General features: G+C 35.6%; 1 protein-coding gene and 2 long non-coding RNA genes across 4 annotated transcripts in view; 1 reads left to right on the forward strand and 2 right to left on the reverse strand.

The window, feature by feature from the left end:
• The window catches only part of LOC121425702 (kinetochore-associated protein 1-like), a 103,673-nt gene extending 81,136 nt beyond the window's left edge, over positions 1-22,537 (reverse strand). The window contains exons 1-13 of one of the 2 annotated variants that reach the window (XM_041621872.1): positions 22,116-22,537; positions 17,598-17,724; positions 16,143-16,258; positions 15,510-15,585; positions 14,711-14,791; positions 13,059-13,093; positions 12,159-12,269; positions 11,367-11,451; positions 10,456-10,517; positions 10,080-10,174; positions 8,361-8,514; positions 6,042-6,221; positions 96-320 (exon numbers count right to left, since the gene is read on the reverse strand). In XM_041621872.1, the coding sequence (XP_041477806.1) occupies positions 96-320; positions 6,042-6,221; positions 8,361-8,514; positions 10,080-10,174; positions 10,456-10,517; positions 11,367-11,451; positions 12,159-12,269; positions 13,059-13,093; positions 14,711-14,791; positions 15,510-15,585; positions 16,143-16,258; positions 17,598-17,724; positions 22,116-22,247 (1,479 nt within the window). In that variant the 5' untranslated portion in view covers positions 22,248-22,537. Of the gene's footprint in view, positions 1-95; positions 321-6,041; positions 6,222-8,360; positions 8,515-10,073; positions 10,175-10,455; positions 10,518-11,366; positions 11,452-12,158; positions 12,270-13,058; positions 13,094-14,710; positions 14,792-15,509; positions 15,586-16,142; positions 16,259-17,597; positions 17,725-22,115 lie in introns of both variants that reach the window. The other variant, XM_041621871.1, reaches the window with a different exon arrangement.
• On the forward strand, positions 1,055-3,187 carry LOC121425705. The gene is made up of 2 exons (XR_005971523.1): positions 1,055-2,454; positions 3,049-3,187. It is a non-coding gene; the product is annotated as an uncharacterized LOC121425705 (long non-coding RNA).
• LOC121425704 lies at positions 1,365-5,226 on the reverse strand. Its single transcript, XR_005971522.1, has 2 exons — positions 4,858-5,226; positions 1,365-3,192 (listed from the first exon to the last, which is right to left on the reverse strand). It is a non-coding gene; the product is annotated as an uncharacterized LOC121425704 (long non-coding RNA).
• Positions 22,538-23,578: the final 1,041 nt, after the last annotated feature.

The raw sequence follows: 23,578 nt of genomic DNA on the forward strand, positions 1-23,578 counted from the left end.
TACTTGCTTGTAATTCATCCTTCATCAGAAAAATCTTAGTGCTCTACAATAATGTATCAGAATTACCCTGGCTTATGCTAAGAAGCCATACTCACCCTTACTCTTGCATACTGCAAGATTCGTGCTGTGTCTTCAAAGGCAGGCATAGCAGCTTTGGAGCAGACATCAACCACAAACTCGACGTCGGCAATCTTCTCTAGACATCCAATCATACCCTCACAAAGCTTGCTCTGGTCGTCTAAAGGGCTCCCTCGTAAGTTGGCAGGACTCCAAGAGGATGCTTGCTCTAACAGGGCCAAGGCTTTACTTCGATAAACGAGCTACATTATCAAAGATAAAGACAAAAATGATTATTGATAAAAAGTGATACCACAGTACTTGCAAAGGTTATATCATGAAGCTGGGTCCAGTGTGACCCTTGGGTGACTTTTATTTTTTACAGTAACGCATAAGGATGACTTTCTCCTGTTTTGGTTTCAATTGCACGAGCTGTAACTGAACTTTGACATCAGCATCTGCATTACAGAAGAGCATACTGCACAAGTCTTTTAAGAAGAAAATCAAGACAGTTTTCTGAATCTAGCAGAACTGCCAACCTGAACAAGAACATTTCAGTATTTTTAAAGCTGAAAATCAGTATTTTGGCGAGGAATTCAGTATTTTCAAAGAAATACCATAGGACAACACATAAAACTGAAACTTGAGAAATCACTATTTTGCATGAAACCATAAGTATTCTTCTCATTTTTCAGTAATAAATACTGAAAATCTGTACTACTTGGCAGCTCTGATCTAGGCACTACTTGCCTTGTTTGAGAAGAGGCCTTATGCATTATCTGGTGACAAGTCATCCAGGGGCTTCACACTTTCACTAAAGAGACATCTGGGTTATATTTGCCAAATTCAAGTGGTTAAAAGGAGATCATTATAAAAATGTTATGGGTCATTCCATGGGGTTGGGGCAAAAATTGTGACATCAGGGTCAAAAAATAGAAATGTAATAAATGAAATGTTTTATTTCTTATATGTTTCATGGGACAATCCTTTAACTAAATCCACTTACAGGCATTTGATACCACCCTGCATATTGGAGTAAACTGAGAAACAAGATTTGACAAAATACCACCGTTACATGGACATCACTTATCATCCTTGCTAAGACTATGCTCTCCCTCTGTCAAAATAAAGGGGTTGATCTCCATTACTCTTGATAAATATGTTGCTAACTACATTGTTAGTCACTTTATTCCACACTTTCCAACATGGCATATATATTTTGATAGATTTAGCATCAATAAATGGAACTTGATGCTCTGTGTGTATACCAGTGCCATGTTCTGTGTCATTCTTTTTTCTCACCAGTCTAGAAAATTGAATTTATGATGGCATGTAGAACTAAATAGTTGAGAGAAGTCATGCCTCAACAGAATGGAATATTCTCTTTGGAAAAACTCAATTACTCTTTCTGGCCTAACCTTCTATTTTTGGTGTTACCACCGTTACATGGACATCATGTCTCAGTAACAGAGGTATACTTTGAAGCATTGTTAAGTTAAGGTCCATTAATGGCCATCACACACCAAATTCCACTTTGTGCCTTAGAATATTTGCACAAGATCAATTGATTATACTAAAGAAAAACATTTTTCATGTCAAATTCTTTGCAAATAAAAGCAAATTAAATTAGAGTTTAAACAAGGAAAAATGTACAAAATTATTAACAAATTATATTTAAAATCATACTACGGTAATCCTCAAGTTTCCACTTCCGTCTATCTCTGGAAACATTTATGTTTCTGTCTAAAGGGGAAAAGACGAAACAGTGCTATCTTATGATCTCCAAATCTTTTTACTTTAAAATATCTCCTTCAAGATATTACTTTCAAATGTACATACCACCGTTACATGGACATCATGTCTCAGTAACAGAGGTATACTTTGAAGCATTGTTAAGTTAAGGTCCATTAATGGCCAATACACACCAAATTCCACTTTATGCCTTAGAATATTTGCACAAGATCAATTGATTATACTAAAGAAAAACATTTTTCATGTCAAATTCTTTGCAAATAAAAGCAATTTAAATTAGAGTTTAAACAAGGAAAAATGTACAAAATTATTGATAAATTATATTTAAAATAATACTACGGTAATCCTCAAGGTTCCACTTCCGTCTATCTCTTGAAACATATGTTTCTGTCTAAAGGGAAAAAAACAAGAGTGCTAGCTTATGATCTCCAAATCATTTATTACTTTAAAATATCTCCTTCAAGATATCACTTTCAAACGTACATACCACCGTTACATGGACATCATGTCCTTGTAATGGTCATATTGAATAGTATGACTTGACATTCTACTTATCAACACACTAAATGCGAGTTAACTCATCTTACTCAAGTGTAGAAATACAACATCTACAGGCAAGCTTCTGAAATGCATATCAATGAACAGGTAAATTTTTTTTTATTCATACATGTACACGATTATAATTTTGATACCTTTGATACAATACTCGGGTGAAAAAGATGTAGGGAAAAGGTACTAGTTTAGTTCTTCTAAGCTATGGTTTTTCAAGACAAAACAAGACAAAGTTGGCATGCAATTCATGGACAATGCATTAATACCTTACACATATAACTTGTTCAATTTGTTTACTCTAATTTGTTTTACCTCAGTTACATGGTAATGTAGTTCTAAGTGACTTTAATTAAAATATAATCATGTCATCACTGGAATAGATGCATTGGATAAAACATTAAGTTCCAGCATGCCAAAAGGACAATTGTAAAGTACTTAGTGGACAAATTGAATAAAAAAAACTTACACCTGTTGTTTGAACATAGAGTTGTGAATGAGAGAGTAAAATGTACTATTTCTACTAAGCTATTCTAATAAATGTTCAAGTATAAAACTGCAAAGTACAATCTTTTCCTTTAGTTAAAAACTATATGGTAAACTTCTTACTGGCAAATGTAAAAAATGTATTACACTGTACACTAAACCTGACTATTAGAAATAACATGCAATATTTCTCTCTGCATTCAGGTTACAAGTTTATGAACTTCAAGAAGATCGGTGACCCAATGGATAGAGGTAGAATTGTGCCTCGCCATCAGGCCAGGAGTACAGGTCACCAGATTGACACTTCATGTACTGAAGATATACATTTTAACCTTCAACAGAGGCTACCTGTAGTTATTTGAGAAAAATAGTATTTGGAAGTTTGACTATTTTTTTTTACACAATTCAAATTATTACATTTTAATCAACAAAACTTGCTGGATTGTTTCCACGATATTTTATATTATATGAAATCATTTACTCATGTACATGTCTTGACATTTTCTCATTAAAGTAAGGGGGGTGGATTACTAGGGCAATGACAAGGAATCTGATCTGTTCTTGCAAAATACACAAGAACCCTCACTTTGTATTTTTTCATAGCAAATAGAATTCATCATTTCATAGTTCATAAATTAAATATAAAGTTATGTTTTATACAAGGATTTTTGTATTTGCTTTTGTGTTCTACTTTGTTTTGACAATACAATTACTTGCCCATTACCTGTACCTTTTCATAAATTATCTTTACTTCAATTTTGTTTCTCAATGGATGAATTTAATCTAATTTTATTCTGCATTATAATCAAGGGTGGTTCTTGACAATTCCATTTAGTTCTGTATGACCATCCTATTTAATTTTCATCTCTGAAGTTTAATTGTTCAAGCAATTACATAATATATTCATGTTTTATTGGAATTAAATGAATTCATGGAATTCAAATCTGCAATTTACCTTTTGATACAGCAAATAAACTCTTGTGAAACAAACTTGATTGTGTCACATTTTCTTTTGTTCACTTGTACATGTTTTTAAAATGTCGTTATATTGCAATAAAAAAAATCACATTGAAAACAATCACACAGGCTTTTGCTTTCTGATAAAACAAATACCCACCCCCTCTCCTAACAATTGAATAAATAGAAATTAAAATACGATTGAAAAAGTCCCTAACAATTGAATATATAGAAATAAAAAAAATACAATTGAAAAAACGGAGAAAGAAATGAGGGAAAAAGAATAAGTGCTGAAAAGTATACCAACATTCAACAAGATGAAAAGTTTTGGGAAGGTTAGGCCTACAGCTAAGAATTACTAGTAATGGAATTATTCCCATGCTTCATCATACACAAAGCACATCTACTATGTGTAGGGGGGTAGTAACAGAAAAATTATTTTGCCCCCCCCCCTCCTTTCGGGCTGGGATCAGCTGACGAGCAGAAATTTTTTTTTTTTTTTTTTGGGGGGGGGGGTCTGCCTCCCCCGTGGCGCTGCCACTGGTTCTAAATTCTCATTTTTTTTTGCAAATTCAAATTTGATCCTCAGGTCTTTGATACCCATATTTCCTAGAATCAGTAGGAGCCAATTTAAACAAGGAGAAATTTTGTACCAAATTGAGATGTCATCGTGATCGTCATGATCATCAGTGAAAGAGCTGTTTCTGAGTATCCATTGGCCTATTGAATCAACATATTTCGGTGTAAAAAAATCAACTAAATTACGATTGAATCATGTCAGCTACCATTCAAAACATGTTTGCACGGAATCACAGTAATAAAAACATTTTCTTTGGAACCATTCAGCAAATCTGGAAACAAACACGGCGATGTCTTAATTTACATATTTTACTTACACAAGAAGCTACATGTGGGACCGAAGTGAAAGATAATGGAAAATTAGCGAGATTTTTCAAACTTAAAAACACTTTCTGCATGGTAATATAGTTCCACATTTTAAAGATAAGGTTTAACTAATTTCAAAATACGAGTATCGGGATAAATCTCCGTACTTACGTTGCTTTGAAAGGGAAAACATCGTGGAGATCCAATCCACCGTTTCACGGACATTGCAGGAAGATTCCCAACTGCGATGCTTCAAAACGCCCGACATCGTGGCTGTTCATGTGCATGTGGATCGCGGCTAACATCCCGTCCGTCTGATACAACGACGGTCTCTTCTCCGGTGTCTCCTTCTTACATACGCGATGAAATGTGATCCACCGTTACAAATTTGACCCGGACATCGCCCAAAACATCGGCGACACTCGATTAATTTAAATGACATTATCATAGGTTTTCAAAGCTAATCTTTTGATGAAAAGTTGCTTACTGCCTGCCCTTTATTTCTGACACATAACTTTGGAAAAAATGATATCTGACTTTTAGTTACTTTAGTTTATCCCATTACTGTTTTGTTATTAAACAAATGTTGCTTTATCAATTATGGCCATTTGAATTTGACTAAGTTTATCTTTTGATTAGATATCTTCAACTGAAAATGACCATTTTGGATGTCACACTTGGTACCCCAAAAAAGAGTCTGGACATCATCATTTAAAGTCTCACCATCAATAATTCTTGCAGTTCAACATTTTTATTTCTGCATCAAGTAATTGCTTACATAACTGCCTTCCAACAAAACCACATTGCAACATCAAAACACCAAACACATTTTCAGGATAAAGCTAACAATTCATAAGGAACACAAAAAGTGCTGTTGCCCCAACCCCGTGGAATGACCCTTATGCAACATTCATGTAGTGCTTTAGTGTTACAACGTTCCTAAGTGCTGTGTACTACTATATTACACCCTGATGTAGTTAGGCATTAAAGGAATTCTTTCCTACCAATTACTACATCTTGACCCTGTTGCATAAAAGTTACCATCCCATGGTAACGATGATCAACAGCCAACCAGAGTCAAGATTTTCAGGGAAGTTACCATTAGATGGCAAAGTTACCATAATGGTAACTTTTATGCAACAGAGTCCTGGATGGAAAGTGGCAAAGGTATGAAAATGTCTTGCCGAAGGACACAAATGCTGCAGAGGGATTTGAACCCCAAAGACGAATCCACTGACCCACAACACCATTCAGTAATAAAAAGGTATGCTGTTCCAAAAGCTACAATGGCATGTACTTGTGAGTGATGATAAACATTCACTCTGAAACACATTCAAACTATAAAGCATACTTACTTCGGTGTCAAGGCTGAAAAGTTTGGCAAACTTTTCTGCTTCCTCAAACTCCTTCTTGTGCAGGAGACGATGGAAGCGAGTCTCAGGGAGCGCTTCCATCAGACATCGGATCATCAGCATACTGACAAGACTGGACTCATCTTCGTCTTCGTTCCGTCCTTCTACCAGAAATATAGAATCCTGTGAATGAAGGCAAATGTTCAATGATAAGAATATTGTTTTTAAAAAATACTAACAAGTGGAATGCCTCTGGCCGTCTCACCTGCATCACACGGTTCAATATAGCAGCAGTGCTGATTTTGAATACTACTCTAACTCGCACAAGATGTTCAGTGATACATGGTTACTCTTATGTCCACTTTTTATGAACTAGACCAATAAACTTACAGAGATATGATGGTTATTCAACAAAAAAAACCTAACATGGCCAAAGTTCATTGACCTTACATGACCTTTGACCTTGATCATGTGACCTGAAACTCGAACAGGATGTTCAGTGATACTTGATTACTCTTATGTACAAGTTTCATGAATCAGATCCACAAACTTTCAAAGTTATGATGGTAATTCAACAGATACACCCAATTCGGCCAAAGTTCATTGACCTTTGACCTTGGTCATGTGACCTGAAATGCGCACAGGATGTTCAGTGATACTTGATTATTCTAATGTCCAAGTTTAATGAACTAGACCAATAAACTTTCAAAGTTATGATGGTAATTCAACAGATACCCCCGATTCGGCCAAAGTTCATTGACCCTAATTGACCTTTGACCTTAATCATGACACCTGAAACTTGCACAAAATGTTCAGTGATGCTTGATTACTATTATGTCCAAGTTTCATGAATCAGATCCATAAACTTTCAAAGTTATGATGGGAATTCAACAGATATCCCCAATTCAGCCAAAGTTCATTGACCCTAAATGACCTTTGACCTTGGTCATGTGACGTGAAACTCATGCAGGATGTTCAGTGATAATTGATTAACCTTATGTCTAAGTTTCATGAACTAGGTCCATATATTTTCTAAATTATGATGACATTTCAAAAACTTAACCTCAGGTTAAGATTTCGATGTTGGTTCCTCCAACATGGTCTAAGTTCATTGACCCTAAATGACCTTTGACCTTGGTCATGTGACACGAAACTCTAATAGGATGTTCAGTAATACTTGATTAACCTTATGGCCAAGTTTCATGAACTAGGTCCATATACTTTCTAAGTTATGATGTCATTTCAAAATCTTAACCTCAGGTTAAGATTTGATGTTGACGCCGCCGCCGTCGGAAAAGCGGCGCCTATAGTCTCACTCTGCTTCGCAGGTGAGACAAAAAGGAGAATAGAGTCCAATTCAGGCATAAATAGTTGCAATGGGATGAAAATATGAAGGATTACAGTGATGCATTCTGCTTATTGCCTCCTCTCCAAAATCAAGTGCTAATAAAGGTATTAGCAAGAATTTATCAAATCAGGTGGTGGCAGTGGTATTTTTTTTTTCCAAGATAAACAATATAGCATTCATGCTTGAAAACAAGCAACCAGAGGTCTGATGGCTTACAGTCCTCTCTGAGGGACCTGAAAGGAGAATACATGCCTTTCTAAAGGCACTAGTGCAACAAGTGGGAATTAAATCCAGGTCGCCAGATCGCAAAACCATCCCTGTTCTGTTCAAACATATAGTTGGTGGTCATCCGAACCGTCGTATCACACATACGACAGTGCAAACCCTTATAGAGAAAATAGACTTCAAAGTTTACTATAATTTCCACACTTTGTTTCCCAGCCTTACAACACAATCATTGCTAGGAAAATACATGGTTGGAAAGACCAAGACAACTGCTTGACATTGGTTTCTTTATTATTACACAAAATCAAGAATCAGAGAAAAAATCGCAAAAGAGCTACATGCTTGTCATTTTCCGTCAAAATGTTGTTTCGCTTTTTCACATGCAATTGTCAATGCAGTGCAGAAAGGGCAGTTTGGCCGACCGTGCATTTGCATATTAAGTGCATGCAGCTGTTGTTTGCTTCAGTACAGGTTTCCGATGGATCTGTGCATTTTATCAACAATTTGTATGGTATTTCCGTGAAAATCCCAATGTATCTCAGCAATTAATATAAACTGCTGCTTAGAAATTTAAGTATATTTAGAATAGGACTTTTATAGTACTTCCAATTTCTACAAAAATCTCAAAATCAATTTTTTAAAAACCAAAATTGACTGATATGACGGATCGGCTGAACGCCAACGATACATCCCACCTCAAACTCCTAATATCATATTGCATAATTTCTGGAATGAAACAGTGATCTCACCTGATTGTTTGGGGTATCAGCAAGCATGGAGACAGGACCAACGGACAGTGTGTAAGTGCAATGCATCTTGGGAAGATCGTAGACCTTCAAGTAACTTTCATTCTTGTTAGGAACAGTCAACATCACCAACTGAAATTGGGGTCTAGTCTCACTGCAAAAAAAAGAACAAAACTCAAACCTGTGATATCATTCATTGTATAAACTAGATCGACTCCAAACTGCACGCAGTCAAATTTATGCCTCTACAGTTGCAAAATTTAAAATATAACTACTTGTCAATCAGAAATTCATATAATTACCCCCAAAATCTACTCTGATCATTGTCTTTGTCATGTGGGCCCGCCGAGTTTGAAGTTGATCCCTCAAACCATTTTAGGTCATTGACAGAACATATTTTCATGCATGCAATGACGTATGTGACCTTTGAATTTGTGACAATATCTCATCAGAACATCTTTCTTCTCATTCATATAAGTATGCATGCCTCAAGTTTCAAGTTGTTCCCTCAAACTATTTCTCCCCTTCTTAATTCAGCTTGATAAAAACTCTTTACAATATCTGTTCTGACTTTTCACGCTACTCAAAAAACTGATTTCCACCATTATTCTAGGTCTGAACAAACAATAATAGGCAGAGCTAAGCATATATATACAGTACCCAATTACATCAGCTGGGAGTGACAATTATAGATGAATATCTTGCCAAAGGACACTGGTTCTGAGAAAGTTCCAAAACATGAGGCCTTTTGGTTCGAACCCAGGACTCATTCATTACTGACCTCACATCAATTCATGCCACATTTCTAATAATCATATGCAACAGTTATATAAACTTTATACAAATGTTTTCAGCGCTGCATTCTATTATCCCAGCTTTAGTAAGGCTACCCTGATGGAACGCTCAAGCATTCAAAGAAATCCTTTCTAACGGGTACCCTATTTACTACACCTGGGTGGAGAGTGGCAAATGTGGATTAACCTTCCCAAAGGACGCGAGTGCTGTGGTGGGATTTGAACACCGGACCTTGTGGTTCAAAGTCCAGAGACTCATCTACTGAGCCACAACACCTCTACCTCAACCTCTCTTAAAGGCCAAGTCCACCCGGAAAATAATTGATTTGAATTGACAGAGAAAAATCAAACAAACATAACGCTGCAAATTTCATCGAAATTGGATGTAAAATAAGAAAGTTGTGACATTTTCAAGTTTCGCTTATTTTTCACTATACAGTTCAATGCACAACTCAGCGATATGCAAATGAGAAAGTCAATGATGTCCACTAATTCTTTTGTTTTTTATTGTTTGAATAATACATTATTTCAATTTTTACAGATTTGACAATAAGGACCAACTTAACTTAATCATTAACTGTTAAAATAATGGTAATTCCACATGTTCAGTGAAATATAAAACTTTATTTCACTTGACAAGGAGGAAATTAGAATATTTCATTTAGAAAAAAACTAAAGAAATAGTGAGTGGGTGACGTCACCAGTCTGCCAATTTGCATATTGACCAGGATATGCATGTAATTGTTTTGCAAAATTAAGCGAAACTTATAAATGGCATACCTTTCTTATTTTACATGATGAAATTTTCAGTGTTTTGTTTGTTGGATTTTTCTCCTTTTTTTAAATCAAGTTTTTGTTGGGGTGGACTTGTCCTTTAAGGTAAACTTTCTCCTTTGACGACTGTGAAGGCATGCATACTTACCTGTTGTTGTTGTTGTTGTCAGCCGTAAGGAAGAAATCCCTCACCTTCAGAGGCCACGCACATACAAGAATCAGTGAAGAATTCCAACAACATAACTTATGCTGCAAAATAAAAAAAAATCAGGAATTTGAATATAAAACAAAAAGCAAGTCAAACTTGTGTTGATTATCAATGTAAAAGGTTTCAAGCAAAATAACTAAAGTAAAAGTGTTCCTACACTCATTGACAAACTTCAGTGTAAACTGAAATTGTTCAACATATGCATGCATATAAATGAACAATAGACAAAGATACATTTTAATGCCATATCAGAAGTAATAACGTAGCAATCATGAAATTAAAAAATGTGTATCTATATTTAATAAAAATATAAATGTATTACCTCAACATCTAAAGTAAAGATGTATTTCCCACTGACTACACAATTGATGAGTTGCTCTCCCGCTGTAGAAAACAGACATAGCCAAAATGAACAATAACTAGTTTAAAGAAGAAATAAATCAATTATCAATCACCACATTATCAACAAAGAACTCTTAATATGATAAGGAAGTTTTCTTAGACAAGAGCACAGTGTGAAGCTTAGGCATGCATCCATTTGGGGGGGAAGTAAAGAAAAAATAACTGAATCAGATGCAGTTTATATTTCTTTCACAATTGGATTTTAACTGCATTTTGGCTGCAAAGCACATAAGAATTTACAAATCAATACCAGTAATGTAATTAAATCTCCTCCCCTTTCTCCTTCTTTTTCCTCTTCTTGTTCTCCCTCTCATATTGCTGCAATAGACCAGTTCGTAGTTACTTCATGGGCAATTTTGGTCAAATGACCTTTCATTTCTTTCATCATGATAGGCAGATTTCAAAGCAAGATATTACGTAAGCTTGCCTTACATAGCAGGATGAAGAAATTGAATAGACCAGGTGACTAGAATAGCACACCAATGAACACTTAATGAAGGTATTTGTTGCATTCCTACTTTGAATGCATATCTTAGCATGTTGCACAATGTACTTGACAAACTGTGAAATACCAGTCGTTCGTGGAAACATTGTTGATTTTGTGTATGGAAATGAAAACGACAATTCAAAAGAATATATGAATAATCAAGACATCAAAGTTGGTGCTTATCTCATTAGAGTTTAAAGCACCATGTCACTTTAGTACAAATGACCTTCTTCTGATCATGCGTAGAATCTTTTGATCATGCGCAGAAAGGAACTACGAACTGGCTTATACTTATGGAGGCAGGTAAATGGTCTGCAGTTGAATTGATGTACATATATACTCACCTATAAACATATTTGTCTTCATCCTTCGACGAACACTTATTTGACTCTGACATTTCCAAATAGCCATAACATAGTCACCACGACCCTAAAACAATGGGTACACAGATTATGATCAGATTGTCTAATGATTTAATATACTTACATAATCATTGCTGCAATGTCATTCGTTACATGGGAAAGATGTTATAACACATGAAGGAAAATATGAAATAATCATGACTTCATTTTTTACCTTGTGTTACCTTGATGTTGGGCATAATGCATAGAAGACTTATTTGTCCCTCTGCATCTTTGATTTTTTTTTTTCAGTTGTACTCAACAATTTTACAGTGTTTCTATGGGTATGGACGAGTTATGGGGATTCTATGTCGGAGTTGAAACAATTAAACTTGGTTTTCCAGGCCTTCTCTAGATTTGATTTGAATGCATTTATTCTGTTACTATTTACAACCTCAGTAGCTAAATCATTCCATAGGTTGATTACTCGTTGGGAGAAGTCCTGTTGTCTGAGTGTTGAGTGTGCTTTTAACTTGATTAGTTTTCGAGAATGACCTCTTGTCCGAGGTTGAGTGTCATATTATAAAATAGGAAAGAGGAAAGTGGGGACATAACATCGTCAGCCTTTTATCATTCTTTAAGACCTCACCGCAGGTTTAAGATCCAAGATTTTCCAGCTGTGGGGCCATCACTCGGCTACCACCATGACTGCTACTATGACCTTACTCATGCCAAGGTGGGATTTGAAATCATAATAACGTGATGTCTACAGTCCAATGACATAACCATACTTACCACTGTCACGAGATGCGTGTGTCCTCCTAACACTATGGTTGCAAGATCTGAAGAGCCTTCCTGATGAACATGAGACAGGTCAATCTCGTCCAATGCAATCTGACCTTGTAGCTTGACAAGATATTGTAAGAGACTTGAATTAATGAAGGATATCTGATACTAAACACATTCACATTTAACATTCTCTGAAACCTGACATTCAACAAATATTCAACCAAAGCAATCTGACATTTTTCATGATAAATCCACCATGCTAAAAATTTTCGACCACATCGCTCTTTTTTCTTCTAAACAAATGTGAATTTATGTACAATTCCAATGCAAGTTGTTTTTCTAGCCGAAATTTATAAATGTATCATTATTTCTACTTTTACTGCTTAAAATCAATTAATTTTGCCTTGTTATAATTATAATTAAGTCAGCAATGATTTTCATTGAAAAAAAAACTAAAACAGAACAAAACAAAGAAATACACAAGAAATTCATAAAACATACTGTATGAGTGTGTGAATACAAAATTACTTGTTTGGGGGCTGTAGGCCTATTTAGTTAATTAGAGCAATCAATTCATATTACACAAAAATCTTACTGTTTTCGGAAAAATAAACCATACAGCCTTGTAGATCTCATCCCACACTACCCCACTGTGCAAATTTTTTGGCAGCACTTGCATGTTTATTTGGCCGACATCTTTGAGGGGGCTGAATCCTCCCCCCCCCACCCTGTGAGATGGGTCCAAATAACCTGGCTTTATAAGGGTTAAAGAGACTTGATAAATCCATGATATGCGATACTAAAAGAAACATTCTTTCCTATATTGAAATCTTACATAATACAATTTTCAACTAAAGTAACAAAATCAAAATCAACTCTCATAAGGCGAATTTAGGATTTACTTACATCTTTGGCTGAACGTAAATCTCCTTTCTGAATCACTGTAAAAACCAAAAAACAAAATCCAACACATTAATAGCTGTATCTACATCAACCACAGAAAAAACAAACAATTCAACAAATTTATGTATTAATTACACAATCAAGTGAACTCACAAAGGCTGCTAGTTCTGCAACTGTTGCTACTGCATCAACCAAGACCCTCATTAACATTAAGAAAATTAAAGTTATGAAACACATACAACAATAAATGCAGTGTGATATGTAGCATAGAGCACACTTATACCTAATGATGTCATAATGAACTGCATTTAAGTCACATTCCAATGATGATCTTATGAAGTGAGGCCATATTAAATATTTGTCATATGACTTGCTCAATCAAAGAAGAAATTCTTCGAATGCTTGAGTGCCAATATGGGCAGCGCAGCTAAATCTTGGGTAATAATAACAGCGCTTTGTATCCTCTGCAAAACCCGCTTTATAAATCCGAAATAATTTTTTCATAATAGCTTGCTAAACATAAGTCATCATATGCTGGATATTAAAGAGAAATTCCAGTAGTTGCAGTAAACACTGATTTCATGAGAATGTCTGTAAAACCAGGCTTAATTGTCAGTATATCATCGAGGATGAAGATCTGGTACAGTTACATAAACTGAACTTTGTGAAATCTTGAAATCTACGCTGAAAAACGTTCACACTGAAGATCACCAACACAGATAGGCACACGTGGGACAGTGTATTATTATTGCTGGAATAAAGACCCGACGGAAGTGACCGAATCCGCGCTTATTTTGCTTATTTCTCAGCATTTACACAGTTTCTCCCAGAATCCTTTGGCACATATTTTTTATTCATACAAAAAGACACTTGGGTGGTTATTATATTAGATTCTGTAAAAAGTCATTTTGAGATCGTTACCAAAACTGGAATTTATCTTTAAGTCCAGGGTCTCGTTTCATTAAGACACTCGAGGATCTGGCTAAAACTATTCGCATCGAAGGAACATTAGTACTATTCTCCCGCGGGCCGATGGCCCTCGGGAGAATAGTACTATGTGATGTTCCTGAGTGCGAATAGTTTTAGCCTGTTCCGAGAATGGGTCATTGTATATTTGTTTTATATCCCTTCCACTCCTATCATTTTACAGCAAAACGATTTTTAATAAGTCGATATATAGAACAATCATTGAGAAGTTGAAAAAATAATAGGTCTTGCCGTATGGATCGTCTGTTCAGTGAGCGCACCTGGTTAGTGCAGCTCGCCGAAAGTTTCCTGTGGCATGCAGTGGAGAGTATTGTTTGGCTGAGCAGCGCTGTGCTCGCACAGCTCGCAAATTGCGAAAAAAAACGTATAGTTCACTTTTTCCCTAGGGAAAAAATGGACTATGCGTGACGTCAGCAAGGAAAATGTACTGTTTCACGGCAAACGTTTTTCGTAGTAAAACTATTCTTTTTCTCCTTGTGTACACTCTCAATACAACTGTCTTAAGTAAGGGATATAATAAGAAATATACAATTTCTATGACAAGTTTACTATCAGCCAATCAGATAGAATGATTACAGTAGCTTTATACTGTTATTACAAATTTGTTTTCTAACAAGTTTTTGTGAAACAGGCCCCAGGATGTGACAGCCCCTAATAATTTTCCTTACCATCATGTAGTTTCTTCATGTCAACGTTGGACAGCCTGTACAACACATTCTGTGATGCTAACAGCAGAATCGAATGTTTACCTGTATAAATAACACAATTACCGGTATCTCATTTAGAGTAACAACTGAGTTTGAAGCTAGAAATTAAATATTGTAGTAAACTTAAGAAATGTGTATCAATTGGAATAGTGAGGTTATTAAGAATTGAAACAATGAGGGCATTCAGGTAACAATTGTAATATTGAGGATAGGCAGCAATTAAATCATAAACCATGGGGTGGTGGGCAAAAACAGCCCCCCCCCCCTCAACATTTTTCACTTCAAATCTCGCACAACTTTTAAAGACCAAATTTGCGAAGCGAGGTATGCGGTTCCCAAGTTAGATAACAATTTGTAAGTGCATGTCAGACCCTAAATTGCTCAAAACTGTGATAAGCCAATGCAAATTCTGTATGTAGCCTAAATTCATAAATGTATCATTATTTTTTTTTGCTAATTAAAAGCAATAGATTTCACATTATTTATGACTGAAATAGTGGTGATGACAACGATTTCCATTGAAAAAAAAACAGTGAAAAACATAAAAAGTAAAAACAGAGAAATACATAAGAAATTCTAAACAAAAAAACAATAAAATTTGTAATCAATAGGTAGTACATTTAATTATAAAGAAAGACAGCAACCAATAGCACCTTCAACTCTTAGGATTGATTTGGGACAAAAATTGAATTGTGATTGATTTCAACATTTCAATTTGAAAGCAATGTTATAAAACACATGATACATACAGTGTATTTACCTTCTTCATCCTCTGTCATTTTGATCTGTTTAAAACAAACCTTGTCCAATTCATCAACATTCCTTTCTACGAGTTTCTGCGGTGAAAGGTGAATAGGGGGAGTGAAATGGAGTTAAACACAAAAAAGGAGATCATACCACAGAATTATGATTGCTCATGCTAATAAACTACAAAGCTCCAATAAATGTTCATCAATCTAGTCCATCTGAACCCCCCCCCCCCTCACAAAATATGGTTTATTATCATAATTACAAAAGCGTTACTTTTTGCAATAAAAAAGGTGTTGATCTTTTAAATGATCTTGTAAAAATTGTGAATTATAAGATAAGAGAATTAACTAATGTTATACAAGGCAATACCTACAAACCCTGTAACTAAAAAACAAGGACATATATGGGAGGACAGTGGCATAAAAATGCATAGCTTTCTATAGTTAGTACAGACAGAAATTTTCACAAATATTTGGACAATGGTTGAAGTGGCCATCTCTAGCCAATAATTGGACTTTCCCTACAGGGACATCTGGCAGGTTAGACAAGGCGAATGCACTCTTTCAAGTTACTACAAAAGATAATCATTCTTCAGTCAACAACATTTGAACTCTGGCTCAAAAAATTACAGGTCATACTCTACCTGTGACATGAGAATCCTATGCAATCCAGAGTGATACACATGGACAGTCCCATTCCTTTCAGCAATAATCAAGAATGGCAGATCATTTACCCAAACTGCCAGTTCTACCACAGAGTCTGTAATTCAAAAAAAAAAACACATATTATAAGATCACTACATAAAACAAGAGTGTAGTTTGTTTTCTGTAATTCAGCAATGAAACAAAGTAAAAAATTAACAGAGTGACAATATACCAAAATTATCACATCATCCATTGAAGGAATTGTCACATACAATTTGATAGGCAAATACCCAATCAAATATAGATAGTTCTAATTTTCCATTTTCCTGCTTCTTTATTCTCTTTGTATTATTACTCTTATCCTACTTTTGTCCATCTTCTGAAGACCCTCCTTTTATACCTGGTGGGTGTTTCATAAAGCTGCTCGTAAGGTTAAGCACAACTTTACGAACGATTGGAGCATGTTCTTGTGTCCTAAATGAATGACATAGGGATGTATCATCTAGCCCAAGAAAGGATCACCAGTTGTGCGTAAAATCATTTGTATCTTACGAACTGCTTTATGAAACACCCACCAGTTGATATAGGCAAATACCCAATCAAATATAGATAGTTCTAATTTTTCACTTTCCTGCTTCTTTATTTACTTTGAATATTACTCTTTTCTTCTTTCGTCCATCTTCTTAATTCCTTCCTTTTATATATAATATGATACCAAGTATCAAAGCGCAGTTGAGTATATGCACATAGTAACTGCGCTATATGAATGGACATATTAGCATTATCATTATTATCATTATCATTCATTATTTTTTTTTTCTCGAACTTCATTTTTCATCTTTTTTTCCTTTATCCAAAGATCCTCTCTTCCTCCTTGCCTGGTTCTCCTACACCCTCATCAGTCTCCCTCATTTTCACCATCTTTCTTCTTTAATATCTCCCCCTCCATGTGTTATATTAATTCTGTCTAGAGGTAAAATGATTTTCAAACTCCTTAATTATTTTGATACTTTGCATCCAGATAAGGAATTTCAGGGATTAACAGGAATTATGGTCATGTTCAATTCTCAGATAGATGCTATTAGTTTCTGTGGAAAAATGGTTAAACTAATGTTCACTTAGATTCTATGAAGTTTGCACATATCATAGCCATGTTTACCTTTTCTGGGTTTATAAGATCCATAACATCAATGGGTGATTTCAAGTCCGGTGTTGGCCTTGGTGTTGGTGTTGAAATTTTGATTGCTTCCCATAGCTCTAAAGCTTATTCAGAATTTGTAAAACTGATCCAGATCGCACTATTGACATCTTAACAACTAGTGAGTGACTTTTCGGGACCATCTTCATTTCATGTTTGGTGTTATAATTGATTAAAAATTGATATAACACCAACACCAAAATGTCAACACTGAACTTGAAATCACCCAATAATTTAACAATGTCAGTGAACTCACCAAAACTGAAGGCACCATTAAGGACCTGGCAGCCATCATTGAACAACGATACATTTCGATCTGCTGTAACACACATGCTAGACTGAGATTGAGAGCTGGATGCTGTGACATGAGGAAGCTTATTGACCTGGAATGAAAGTACAAAACAAAAATAGATAAAGTAGGCTGTGTCTACTCAGGAAATAAGAAAGGATACAGTCATATGTACAGCCTGAGAAAAGTTCCAAAACTGATTAATCAAACAAAAAATGAAACATAAATACCAATGAGCTAACCTCCCATTGTACAAAAATATAAAGTAATCATGTCTCGATAGACCATTTTTTTTTCTGTTCTGTTTCTGTCCTGCAGCTTCTATTAGTCTCTCGCTCCACAGACAGAAAGCTTTTTTACAGGGTACCGGTAATTTGTATGCAATGAATTCTAACTTTAGACAGGCCTTTTATATATTGGGAGGGCACACCGCCACGTTAATTATCGGTCCCTATTTCAGCCTGGCTGGAAGGTACAACCATATCTGATTTTTTTATTCAAACAGAAACAAAAAACCAAAGTGTATTTTGGAAGATTTTTTTTTCTTTTCATGTAAATCGAATAGGGCCTAGATCTAGTTCTTTATTAACTCCTGTTCGTCAATAGACCAGTTCATAGTAACTTCATGGACAAATTTGGTCAAATGATCTTTCATTTCTTTCAGTATGATAGGCAGGTTTAAAAGCAAGATATTACGTAAGCATGCCTTACATAGCAGGATGAAGTAATTAGACCAGGTGACTAGAATAGCACACCAATGAACACTTTATGAAGGTATTTGTTGCATTCCTACTTTGATTGCATATTATAGCTTGTTGCACAATGTACTTGGCAAACTGTGAAATACCAGTCGTCCGTGGACACATTGTTTTTTGTGGATGTAAATGAAAAAAAAAATTCAAAAGAGTATATGAATACTCAAGACATCAAAGTTTGAGCTTATCTCATCAGATTTTAAACCACCATGTCACTGCAGTACGAATGACCTTCCTCTGATCATTCGCAGAAACTTTTGATCATGCACAGAAAGGAACTACGAACTGGCTTGTTGGCTCATGATTTTACAATCTTCTGCAGAACAGAGTCAAGCTTCAGACTATGACTATAAAGGAGGGTCCCATGTCTGCGAACATGAAAATTTAAAGATTAAACACGAATATCAGTTGATAACGTTCATTATATTCTTGTATTAAAGGACAAGTAAGGTTTAATAGGCCGAAGTATATGAAGTTATCTTTTTTTTTAATTGATCTGGTCGGGTTGACTCCAGGCGGATAAAATCTTTATATCAATTTCTGTCATCACCTCCATATAGGCAACTTCTCCCGCTTTTATCTCATTACTAAACCATAATTTGGGGGCAAACAGGAGGAAGGTAATAAAATTTGTGTTGTATTAAATGAAAAAAAAAGTACAATATTCATCTCCTGTCCTGTTTTGCGCCCTCGGTTTGAAATTTTAAATGACACTTTAAGTTTCTTTATCATTCAAATTAAAATAAAGCACTTCAGGATTAAGTCAAAGAAATTATACACCATCCTTTTTTATATATAAATTTCAATAAATCACAGAAGTTTCCAAGTTTGGGCAATGTTTCCTTGCAATGAAGTTCAATAATCTAAAAAATCAATTGAATTAGAGTCCAACAGTTTGAAGAGATATCTGCATTTGATGAAACGTCTGCCCTTTAAAATGTTTTAATGCTCTGCGGAGGGAGGAATATCTTCCTCCCGGCATATACCCTTCTTCACCTCTGAATTGCAAGTTAAAGATATGCACTGTTGCTAAATTGTTTGTAATCATATGATCGTTCCAAGGGAAGCATTCAATATAACTTAGAGAATACCCTGATCTCGAGACCCTTTTCTTTAAAAAAAACTTGATAAACGCTTTAGCTTCTGCGCTTTGCGTGTGGAAACAGAAATTATGTACTTTAACTTACCACGATTATTCATGGATGAAGGTCTATCATGACACACAAATCCCGACATCGAGGCACAGACTGGAACCTTAAAGGTCAAGTCCACCTCAGAAATATGTTGATTTGAATCAATAGAGAAAAATCAGACAAGCACAATGCTGAAAATTTCATCAAAATCGGATGTAAAATAAGAAAGTTATGACATTTCAAAGTTTCGCTTATTTTCAACAAAATAGTTATATGAACGAGCCAGTTACATCCAAATGAGAGAGTCGATGATGTCACACACTCACTATTTCTTTTGTGTTTTATTGTTTGAATTATACAATATTTCAATTTTTACGAATTTGACAATTAGGACCTCCTTGCCTGAAGCACAAAATGTTAAAATAATGGAATTCCACGTGTTCAGGGAGGAATGAAACTTCATTTCACATGACGAGAAAATAACAATATTTCATATTTCATATAATAAAATACAAAAGAAATAGTGAGTGATGTCATCAACTCTCTCATTTGGATGTAACTGGCTCGTTCATATAACTATTTTGTTGAAAATAAGCGAAACTTTAACATGCCATAACTTTCTTATTTTACATCCGATTTTGATGAAATTTTCAGTGTTATGCTTGTTGAATTTTTCTCTTTTTATTCAAATCAAGTTTTTGTTGGGGTGGACTTGTCCTTTAAAAAAAACAAAATATAGCCTCCGTTTCGATTGGCCATTTAGTTTTGAATTTTGAAAGAAAGAGATGTATCGCAACAGAACTTTTTCAGTTTTTTTTTAGGCTCCAGTCTGTGCCTCGATTTCAGGATTTGTGTCAGGATAGACCTTGAATATCTAGTAGTAATTAAGTGCATAATTTTTGTTTCCACATTTTATTAAAGGTAAATGCCAGTTGTCGTAACGATATCAAAATGAGTTTGTACAGAATCCAATGAAATGACCACCAAAGTGTCTAATTGTATAAATTAAAAAAAAATGTGCAAAAGGATTCTGGAAAAAATTGTGTAATTGCTGAGAAATTAGCAAATAAGCACAGGATTCGAGTCAAGCGTTGGGCCAACATTCAAAGCAGTAATGTTGATGTTCAGTGAGAACATTTTTCTGTGTAGATTTCAAGATTTCACAAAGTTCAGTTTATGTAACTGTACCAGATCTAGACCTTGATGATATACCGTAAGGGCACTAGTATTCAACCCGTTTGGAGAGTTTCCTCAAATATATTGAAATATAGAATTTACCGGTACCTGAATTTCAGACCCGTCTTATTTCCAAGGGCAAATGCTGGTCATTCTATTTCCGTTAATTTTTCTTCAACCAGTCGACTGTGTGCGCAGGCAATCGAATTATACGGCGATGGTTTTTGGCACTAGTATTCAACCTAGCGATGAAAGATGGCCCTGTCTCTCAATCTGCCCTTGTCCCATCCGACTATGGACTAGACCATTTGAGATGAGACCGAACAGGGAATTAATCAAAGCCAGAGACCTAGATAGATCTAGATCTAATTTAGCAATCTAAACCCTTTTGAGATTTGCTATCTATCCTTACTAGGTTGAATACTAGTGCCATCCGGTGCAAAATGCCATCGCCGCATAATTCGATCCTCCGTGCATACAGTCGACAGATTGATAAAGAAAATACTGACAACAGATTACCCTGGAAATAACAAAGGTATGAAAATAAGATAAATTCCCTATTTCTAAATATTTTCGGGAATATGTCAAAATCTTTGAATTATGCCAGGTTGAATACTAGTCTAGTGCCCATACGGTACTGACAATTAAGCCTGGTTTTACAGACTTTCTCATGAAATAAGTGTTTACTGCAACTAGGCCCTACTGGCATTTCTCTTAAGACTTAAGTCTAAGATTACTATTGAGACCCCAATCTACCCCAGTATCTCTCTAGTTTTGCACGGTTACATTTTACCTAGTAACCCAGAGAAAAGTTAGACCTCGAGTCCAGGGCCAGGCTCCATGTCATGTTCTCGGTATCGATCGGCCATTTCGTTTTCAATTTTGAAAGAACAAACGCAACAGAAATTTTCCTCTTTTTTGAGGGTCCAGTTTGTGCCTAGATGTCAGGATTGTGTGTCACGATAGACCTTCATCAATATTATCGAGGGAAGTGCCATAATTTACTCAGAGCTACCAAGTCTCATGCATTATGTGTGAGACTAAAGCATTTTAGACTCTTGTTCATTGCCTCAAATCTCCATCTCGCGCAACTATCACAGCCTGTCCCCATAGGGGGGCCTATACATTGTACACAAAGTCTCTCACTCAGATTCGCAGAAAATCTCTTGCATAGCTGGTCTTTGAACTTGGCATCTCTGATTTACTTTTCCCCCCTTTTATTTGGGGCGCTTATTGCGACCCCATTTCTAGTTTTTACTAAGAAGGCCTAGGCCCTAGGCCCAAATTAAAAAAAAAATTTTGGAGAGTATCCTCTGCGTTAAGTACACGGATGAGTCCTGGGCTCAGGCCCGCGAGGCCGTAGCTCCCTGGGTTACATTTTACCCTAGTATCATTCCCACCATTGACCTTATCATGCCTACCATTTCTTGATTGGAATTTGAAATTGTAGCCAAAGTCTGCACTTGAAACAGAGCCGTCCCTGATTCTTGGCGAGTTCCAAAATTAGCAGTTTCTTCGCCACCAAAATCTAGGGCAATCACGTCCCAACTCATTGTTAATTCGTTGAAAAATTCAAAATCAACAAAAAAAACAATCACTCGATTCAAAGGCCTCTCAGTTCTTGACTGTTGCACTTAACAATGAAGATAAAATAAAGAAAAGTCAGGTCGAAGCGATTGATCGTGAGCATCAACTGCAGTAGTTCGGCCGTGGTCGACGAGCATGCAGCGGACCCAGATCCAGCACACTAGCACCGCGCGCCCCGGAGGTTCGGGCGAGCTAATTGTGTGAAAGACCCAAAAACTCAACGTCTCGGTACCGGTAATGTTGATAGTTGCAAATTTCCCGCGGGGTGAGATCACTTTTATTTTTTATCCGTAGGATAGTAAAGGGCAGATCGAGTGACTGCTTGATTATGAATCATTCATGAGCAATTATCTCCGTGAGCTGAAGTAGTATATGCATTACCTTACATAATCGTAACTTTTTGTCGGAGTTAGATTTAATTGTTCGTTATTTAATCATTTAATGCCTATCTACATCTTTAATTTGCCCGATTCAAGTATTTCAGTTAAATTAGTCACCTTATAGTCCATCACTCTGATTTTCTGGAAAACATTTAATTTTTCCTACATTCAAATGTGATATGCGACTTGAACATGTTGAATGTAAAGATTAGTAAATTTCTTTCTCACGTATTTCTACAATTTTCGATAGCGAATGAGCCAATCACGAAGCTATCAGCTTTATCGAGAATCATGGAAAATTACGACAGAATAGACCGATTTTCTAACATATTCAAATTTTATGCATACCGTTTAACAAAGGTTGCCTCTCACAACCGGAAAGCTTGCCCGAGGTTTGCCCGACATAGCAACAACTAATGTATGCAAAGTGAATTCCAAGTATTGAGCTACCATTGTTAGGTACAGGTTAATGGAATAACTCATTACTAGGCCCCGAGGGAAGAAAAATAAATTTGCCTACATTAGTAAAGTGGTCTATTCTATCGAAATATACTGCGATCTAATTTAGGCTTGCATGATGAATATTGTAATGGGAAAAAAAAGAGTACTAATATCCCGACTAATATATTCAGGGGTGATACGCCCTGATGTTTTTAAACTTAAAGGGCAAGTCCACCTCAGAAAAATGTTGTTTAAATCAACAGAGAAAAATCAGACAAGCATAATGCTGAAAATTGCATTGTTGTAAAATAAGAATTAAAGAAATGACATTTTAAAGTTTCGCTTATTTTTCACAAATATGCTCAATTTAGTCACATGCAAATGAGAGAATCGCTGATGTCCCTCACTCACTATTGATTTTGTTTCTATTGTCTGAAATTTAAACTATTGCGAAATGTGGTACAAAGGAAAGTGAG

This window comes from Lytechinus variegatus, chromosome 12, assembly GCF_018143015.1.
Source record: "Lytechinus variegatus isolate NC3 chromosome 12, Lvar_3.0, whole genome shotgun sequence".
NCBI lineage: Eukaryota > Metazoa > Echinodermata > Echinoidea > Temnopleuroida > Toxopneustidae > Lytechinus > Lytechinus variegatus.